The 8,351-nt window shown below is 46.2% G+C and overlaps 2 protein-coding genes across 3 annotated transcripts; one reads left to right on the top strand and one right to left on the bottom strand.

Moving 5' to 3' along the window:
• Window positions 1-4,728: 4,728 nt before the first annotated feature.
• On the top strand, window positions 4,729-6,417 carry LOC100824597 (cytochrome b561 domain-containing protein At4g18260). Its single transcript, XM_024459054.1, has 4 exons — window positions 4,729-5,106; window positions 5,287-5,448; window positions 5,553-5,701; window positions 5,810-6,417. The coding sequence occupies exons 1-4, from the start codon at window positions 4,963-4,965 to the stop codon at window positions 6,117-6,119; spliced, it is 765 nt and encodes a 254-aa protein (XP_024314822.1). The 5' UTR covers window positions 4,729-4,962; the 3' UTR covers window positions 6,120-6,417.
• A 95-nt stretch (window positions 6,418-6,512) lies between these two features.
• Window positions 6,513-8,289, bottom strand: LOC100823674. 2 transcript variants are annotated; one of them, XM_024459055.1, is made up of 4 exons: window positions 7,994-8,288; window positions 7,219-7,287; window positions 6,942-7,129; window positions 6,561-6,816 (listed from the first exon to the last, which is right to left on the bottom strand). In XM_024459055.1, the coding sequence occupies exons 1-4, from the start codon at window positions 8,172-8,174 to the stop codon at window positions 6,709-6,711; spliced, it is 546 nt and encodes a 181-aa protein (XP_024314823.1). In that variant the 5' UTR covers window positions 8,175-8,288; the 3' UTR covers window positions 6,561-6,708. The 2 variants fall into 2 exon arrangements, with proteins under 2 accessions (XP_010232113.1, XP_024314823.1); XM_010233811.2 differs by having other exon boundaries at window positions 6,513-7,129; window positions 7,994-8,289.
• Between the last annotated feature and the right edge of the window lie 62 nt (window positions 8,290-8,351).

Below are 8,351 nucleotides of genomic sequence, written 5' to 3'. Positions count from 1 at the left end.
ATGGTGGAAAACTCCGCGGGCAGGGCTTCGCTGCGCACGGGAGAGAAGGAGAGGGGCTCAGGGGAGAGAGATCCAGCTGAGAGCTTGGTGTGTTCTCTCCCCCTGCCCCTCCCCTCTATTTATATAAGGGTGGTGGTCAGGGTTTGCCCCTCCTCCAAGAAGAGGCTAGGGCCGGCTAGGGGAGTCCCGGAAGGATTCCTCCTTCTGCCCGGCCTCCCCACGCACGTGGTTCTCCACCGTATGGTGGTTTCCACCACGTGGTGGAGTCCCCCACGTTTCCTCTCCCCTAATGGGCCCCATTAGGGGATAATTAATTAGATTGCTCCAATTAATTCATATAGAGCCCCAATTAAATTCTCAGAAATATTTCAGAACCTTTCGAGAACTTCCGAAACCTTCTAGAATATTCCTGGTCAATACCGAAAATACCCCGAACTTTTTCGGAACCCTGAAACAGCTTTTTCATATATAAATCTTTATCTCCGGACCATTCCGAAGCTCCTCGTGATGTCCTAGATCCGATCCGAGACTCCGAATCAATATTCGATATCACCATCTATTATCTCATCAAACTCTAGCGACATTAAGCGTTAAGTGTGTGACCCTACGGGTTCGAGAACATGTGGACATGATCATATCAATAACCAACAGCGGGACCTGGATGTCCATAATGGTTCCCACATATTCCACAAAGATCTCATCGGTTGAACCACGATGTCAAGGATTCAATTAATCCGGTATCTAATTTCCTTTGTCTCGCGATATATTACTTGCCCGAGATTTGATCATCGATATCGTTACCGGCAAGTTCTCTTTACCCGTACCGCAATATAATATCCACGTAAACACATTAGTCACAGGCTTGCAAACTCATTAAGATGTTATATTACCGAGAGGGCTCAAAGATATCTCTCCGTCACATGATGTGACAAATCCCAGTCTTGATCCATACAACCCAACAAGCACCTTCCGAGATACCTGAAGAACATCTTTATGATCACCCAGTTATGAGATGACGGTTGATGTCCACAAAGTATTCTTCCGGTACTAAGAAGTGGCATGATCTCATGGTCTAAGGAAATGATACTTGACATAATGAAAGCATTAGCAATTTAAACTTAAGTGACACGATCAAAAGCTATGCTTAGATTTGGGTATGTCCATCACATCATTCTCCTGATGATATGACCTTGTTATTAAATGACAACACATGTCTATGATTAGAAAACCTTAACCATCTTTTAATCAACGAGCTAATCTAGTAGAGGCGTCTTAAAGATACGGTATTTGTTTATTTATCCACACATGTATTTAGTTTCCTGTTAATACAATCATAGCATGGATAATAACCTTTATCAAGAAAAAGGATTTTTTTTTTCAAGAATGCAACCCGGCGGATGCATCATCAATTAAAGAAGAAGAGCCAGAAGACTAGTACAACGCCACCAAGTGGCACCAAACACAAAAAGACTACGTGCTAGTAAGCCACCTACTCGCCCCATGGGCCGACAAAAAGGTACCACCCCTAAGCAGCCCGGCATGCGTCCATCGCGTCAACTCATCCATGATAGTCGAAATGACCAAGTGCACTGAAGGGGTTGTGCCGTTGAAGACCACATCGTTCCGATGACGCCAAATAGTCCAAAAGACCAACTGGATCGCCGAAAGGACGTCACGCTGAGCACGCCGTGGAAGGGGAAGCGAGGTCCACCACTCGCGCAAGTTGGAGTTCGCATCCGGACACCAATCGCCATGGCCCCAAAGCATGAGTAGGCGGCTCCAAACCTGCCTCGAGAGGACACAACCCAACAGCAAGTGTGAGATGGTCTCCTCCCCCTGATCACAAAGAGGACATCTCGCCGAGTGCGGAAGACCCCATCTTGCAAGCCGGTCCACCGTCCAGCAACGGTTCCGTGCGGCAAGCCATGCAAAGAACCGGCACGGCACCCGAGCCCTCGTGTACCAGACCACAGACGCCATCAGGCCACACACCCGCCCCGCAAACAGGTTTGCGTAGGCGTTTTTTAGCCGAGTAGATCCCATCCTTAGACCAGTTCCAAACCACGGTGTCAGCCACCCCGTCCTCCAAATGAACCTCCTGGATCCATTCCCAGAGCGTGAGAAACTCCCCAATAACCGTAGCATCCAAGTCCGGCCCCACATCCTCAAGCCAAGCGCCAAGGAGTGCGTCGCGGACCGAACGCTCCTGGATCCACTTGGGCCGGACCAAGCTCGCAATCCTGGGAAACGCATCACGAATGAGAATTCCCCGCAGCCACCGATCAGACCAGAAAAGCGTCCTCCTACCATCTCCCACACGTGAAGAACAAGGAAATATGAATAATAACAAATTTATTATTGCATATTTCCGACAATATGTACGGAGCAGAAGCTTTCCACGGCGGTAGAACATCTGAAGAAAGTTTAGTACTCCGTAGTGTTGCTAGATTATGGGATTGCCAAAGGAATCTATATTTCCGGAACACATCAGCAAGACTTAAGAGCTGCATTCCGATTGTGATTCTGTGAATGATCATCTGCCAGCCCTAATTGACTCGTCAATGTCCACACTTTATCACCGATTCACTGCGAAAAAATAAACCGAAGACCAAAAGCTTTACGATGAACAAGATAATCACATAATGGTGGAGACCAAAGGCTGTGTCTGTGACTGGTCCACGATATAGTGAGTTCCAAACAAAGTATATACGGACCTCATAGCATGCATGCAAAAAGGTGTATGATTTCGTCACCAGCGTGTGCCGTAAGATATTAAGATGTGTGTGTTTGGTCGGAGATTTGTAGAACATAATCTCGCTTGTTGTCAGTATATCTTAGCTGTTTCCCTTACGGGCAAAGCTTGGGGAAATTATTGCATTTGGGTGTAGAAAATTGCCAGTCACTAATCACTATATAAGTGTGTTGCGTAATGGCTGTCATCAGGTCTGTCAGCTCGATCTTGATCTATCTCCTTGCTATATTTAAACAGTGTGAGTAAATTTGAGAGAAACCACAGTTTTTGGGCAGTCGTCTCACTGAATCACAGTTTCCGTTAATTTATCCGCAAAACCACACATTTTCGGTCAGACTGTCCCAACTAGCCCAAAAGACTGGTTTAAGCCCGTTTAACAAGATTCCTGATTGGTGGGTCCCACCTGTCAGGTGCCACGTCGGACCAGATCGGACCCGACCCAGTAAACCTGTGTTTTGGGCTAGTTGAGACAGTCTGACCGAAAATGTGTGGTTCTGCGAGCAAATTATAAAAACTAGGACTCGGTGAGACAACTGCCTCAAAAAAGGTGGTTCTTTGAAATTTACAACAATTTTTAACCATCGTTTGTGAAACTGAGCTGAATGCGCAAAATTATCTTCCTATTGCTCATCTGGAATTCTGGATTCGCCTACCCTACAATGATGAGTTCATGCTGATCATAAACGTTAATTTTGCTTGATTCAGGCATGTTGATCATAAACACCATCTAGTCTAGATAAATAAATACAATACAGTTGCCACTTCCCACGGTACGTAGATGTCATAATGCTCACTCATTACTCCATCAAGAAACGTAACCAACTGACCCGCACATCGCCGTATCTAATGATCGTGTAACGGAACCGGCTAGCGCGACAGATACATGCAAGAAATTGTGCGGGTATGGTAGATGACAGGGACTCGTCAACCGGTGCTCCCATTAGCAACGACCACTAGCTTTGCGGCCTCTTACGCTATGCATGAAGACCACATCTCCCAGTCATGCAATCTTCGATCTCCACGGCTTCAAATGCCCCCTCCTCTTGGTTTGCTGCCAAAAACCACACGAATCGGAGTGAAAGCTACTCCTGTCCTGATCAGACACTGGTGGCTTAGCTATCCAGGAGGTATCTTAGACGAGGCCATGCATGCATGGACTGATCTATTGGAGCACCAGACGTGCAGACGTGTAGGTGGTGAACTGACCATGGGGATACTTTTGTAGGGTTCAGTTTCCAGCTGGACACCGGCGTGGATATGAATGTCCCAGTATAAAGATAAAACTCCAGAAGACTGAACGCTGTAAGGCCACTCCTGATGCAGCGTCTCTTATTAACCGCATCTAAGCTTGCATGTCACTTAATACTCATCATCTCGATGGAATGTAGACAAAATACTGGCGTAGATGATTAATTGACGACACCAGCAAGAGGTGTTGGGAGAGGCCTAAGTAGCTTTGAGAATGCCCACTCATTTCAGCTGTCCAGGATGGGCAAACTTTTCTCGGTAAATAAAAATCGATTCCAAGCAGAAAGAATTGAAACTTTGCTAACAAATTCGTTCAAAGGACGAATTTGTTTTTTTTTTCATTCTGAACGATATTAACTGAAATTATTTTATTTTTTGAATTTTCAGCGAAATTCAGCTCAAAGTTTGAATTCTGGACCAAATCGGCTGCTTTCATGGGTGGCTCAAAGGACATAAATTTTGAAGAGTTTCTGGAACTTTGGTCTGCCCGGACGAGTAGCAGAGGAAGTGCTGGCAGGTGGGCACTCACACCGTCAGACGAGCACCAAAGCTTTGGAACCGGCTTTTGCGTCCCAGCTTGTGACGCACCGACGCTTTGGAGCAAGCAGTTCTCCTTGCCGCGTCGGGCCGCACCGCAACCGCGCCACCGGCCACGGAGCGGCAAAAGCCTCTCTCCTCCCCCTAACCGGCTTAACCCCACACCATCATAACCACCACCACGGAGATATACAAAAGCTCGGCCGAAATGCGCTCAAAAGCCTCTTTCTCCCCTCTCATTTCGATCAGGCATAATATATTGCAGGGCACCAAGCAAAAGGGAGCCTCATATCAAAATAGAGAGGACCGGAAGGCATCCAGTTCTGCTGTTCTTTCTGCAGTTCCGCTCATTCTCATCGTTCACTGTAAGAATTTTTTCCTGGTTAGTGCTTCTCCAGTTTAGGAACCACAATTGAGTAGCACAAATGCTGGTGTCCGGGAGAAAAGGACTGCTGGTTCTGTTCGCAAGTTTCGTGATTCTTTCGCTTGTTATACCGCCATCCCATGGCTCGTCAAATTCCAAGGAGGAACTCGATCAGAGCCGAAACAAGACTGCGCATCCTTTGGAGGTAATCAGAGTGGTTACCTTGCATTTAATTTCCGGTTTTCACCATCGCATTTTAAGATACTTGATTCTGAATTACATTCATCCGGGAACAGATCATTGTCACACTGACCAACTTGTTTTGGGAACAAGAGGTGTTATACTGCCAATCAGCTACTGATAGCAAGATTTTACTCTCTTGCAGCTGATGCCCAAAAAGTCATTTCAGCTCAAGCTGCACGCACTGTTCCACTGGTCTTCTTTTGGTTTCTTGATGCCCGTAGGGATACTGCTGGTCAGGATGTCAAGCAAATCGAAAAGCGGCAGATGCATCAGAGTCCTCTTCTACTGCCATGTCATTTCTCAGGTTCGTATCTTCCACTGGACATAGAATTTTCCGGGAGATGTTTCTGTTTCCTTGTTCTTTTATACAGTGCCGGATTCATTCTTCATGCTCGATTGGATTTGCAGATCGCAGCAGTACTTCTTGCTACCGGCGGTGTGGCTCTATCCGTGATGAACTTTGAGAACTCCTTCAGTAACAGTCACCAAAGAGTAGGATTGGCACTGTATGGATTCATGTGGCTTCAGCCCCTCATTGGTTTCTTCAGACCAGAAAGGTAAGGAAGCTGATATCCGGTAGGGTGTAGTAGCTTGCAAAATTGGCAACCTTTTCATGCTTCATACAAAGATCAGACCTGAACCTAATCCCTTTTCTATCTCTACAGAGGTGTCAAGGCAAGGAGTCTGTGGTACTTCTCCCATTGGCTTCTAGGCGTGACCGTTTGTGCCACGGGCATCGCAAACGTCTACACTGGCCTCCGTACGTACCATGAAAGAACCACCAAGAGCGTGAGCCTGTGGACCGGTCTCCTCACTGTTGAGGTCTCCATCCTAGCTTTTCTCTACCTCTTGATAGATAGATGGAGCTACATGATGAAACAAGGACACCTCCCGGTTGAGCAGCTAAGACCTACCGATAATCACAGGACCTATCCGACCACTCTTCGGAAGGAATTGGGCATGGTGCAAGAGTGAAGTCCCCAAATAAATAAAAAAGACTGCGGGAAGATTGGTGTTGTGAAATCTGTAAAGGGGGAGATGGCAACGCTGCTAAATTGTTTCGTAACTTGTTTGGTTTGAGAGGCATGCCTTAAAGAAGATTGTACAGTTTTTAAACTTCTGTTGAGATTGCAGAGGATTGGAGCCTCTGGTGTTGTATGTTGTGGGATGGATTTTAGATCTTACAAGACACCATTTTGGACTGCTTGAGTGCAGACAGATGCAGATACATTTCTTCAGAGAAGAAAAATGATTGGAAGATTCAGAATTGTGATGCCTATGTTCTCTGTGCAAACTATTTTTTTCAGGTTTGTCAGGAGCAAGCATGTGCAACATTTCTCACTGCTAATTCTGAAGAGATTAGCCATCTGAACATGTAACAGAAATATAATTTGTTTACATATGCACTGCACGGGATAACAATTTCTACTCAATTCCTTCTTTCTGTTGACATTTTACATTTGTTACTTGTCTTCCTTGTTGTGTTTTAAGTTTTTATTGATGTTCCTCGTGCCTAATGGATACAGCATACTCACGCCATACCAGGCGCTTAATCGATCAATCCCTACTTCATATACAAGTTCTGACTATATACACAAATACAATTCTCTTGCAGAGCAAAAGTACCTTCATGTGTATGATAAGTCTGAAGATGGCCACTAAAAACCTGCACCTTTTTGTTCATGGCAATAGTTGGACATAACCAGTTAGGACAGCAATAGCCAAAATGGCTAAAGGCGGCACAAGGACAAATGCCCCGACAGTTGCAAAGAACACCGAGTCATTCCGCCCGCTTACCTTGGTGAGCATGGCTTGCCTTTTGATGTTCCTCCTCTGCGACACGGTCATCGAGTTGAGGGCCTTCAGGCCTTCCTTGAGCTTCTTTCCCATAGGGAGGGTGAACTCACCGCCCCTTTCACCGTAAAGTGCTGACAGTTGCTCGCGGATGGTAGTGAGCGGGCGGGATTCTACAGGGGCGCCACTCTCTAGGCATAAGGAGACATTGTTGTTAGTTGTCACAGACATGAGAGTTGGATCAGGAACGAGAAGGAAAAATGGTGATTTTGTAAGGTACCAATGCCATCAGATGTAGGGGATGATGTTAGTTGCTCCAGGAGATCCAACTGGGTTCGTGCCGAAGAAACTTTAGAAGACAAGATGGCAATGTCAGTCACCTAGTGGTAATAACTAAGGTAGCAGTAGCAGCGGAAGTTCAGAACAAGGATGCTACGTGGGAAATACATAACTTCTAAATTTGGCTTCGGATTGCTAAGTACTGATCAGATTTAAAGCATCTGCAAGACTGCAACACAATCTCATTCGATCAGAACATTGTGCATTGCTTCAGTTAGACATCACTACCTTGTTCCAGATATTACTGGAGAGACAAGTCAAATATGTATTCCCTCCGTCCCATATCAAGTGACTCAAATTCTAAAAATTGTCGTATCTATATACTAAATATGTTTAGATAAATGTAATATTTCGGCACTTAATATGGGACGGAAGGAGTAGTTATTTCCTCCTTGAAAAAAAACATTCTCGTAGTTCTTTATTTCAATTGTACACAAGCTTATTGCAATTTCAAGTAGATCATGCATACTTTACCCTATATTCTATTGTCGTGCAATTCTTTTCACTATATCATCAAACGGTTCCACAGGTAACAGTAGCCATATATCATTCCAAACGCCCGCATGAGCGATTCAGCAGCCGGATTCCATTATCGAAATAACAGAACAAGAGCAGTAAAAAGGTTTCATGAAGTAGTTCATCTACAAAGTTGCTTCTACCTTGGATCGAGACATAAATTTCTAGCGCAGAAAGCAAGCAGTGCTGACAGGTGGTACCTGAGACGCTGGGATCCTGAGTAGCGCCCTCGAATTCCTGCCGGGCCGCCTTGCAGCTTCCGAGCGATCTCAGCGGGGGCGAGACGGACGCCTTGAGAGGGATCCTCGCATTCTTCCCGCCCGCCGCCGCCTCCAAGGCCTGCAGCCTCGTGGCGGAGGAAGGGGAGAAGCTGCACGCCATGGACCGCCGCGGGTTTATGGCTTCTGCGCAGTTGGCCGAGCAACCGAGAAAAGCTGCGTAGAAGAAACGGCTGTGGTCGGAATTTTCGTGTCGCGTTTCACCACAAGCAGACCAGCGGCCAGCGAGAGACGGAAGGGCACGGTGCGCCACATGTTGGAGGCTTTCGTCCTGGCGCGG

This window comes from Brachypodium distachyon, chromosome 2, assembly GCF_000005505.3.
Source record: "Brachypodium distachyon strain Bd21 chromosome 2, Brachypodium_distachyon_v3.0, whole genome shotgun sequence".
Classification (NCBI taxonomy): Eukaryota; Viridiplantae; Streptophyta; class Magnoliopsida; order Poales; family Poaceae; genus Brachypodium; species Brachypodium distachyon.
Note: the sequence above shows the minus strand (reverse complement) of the source record. Positions and strands in the feature narration are given on the sequence as shown.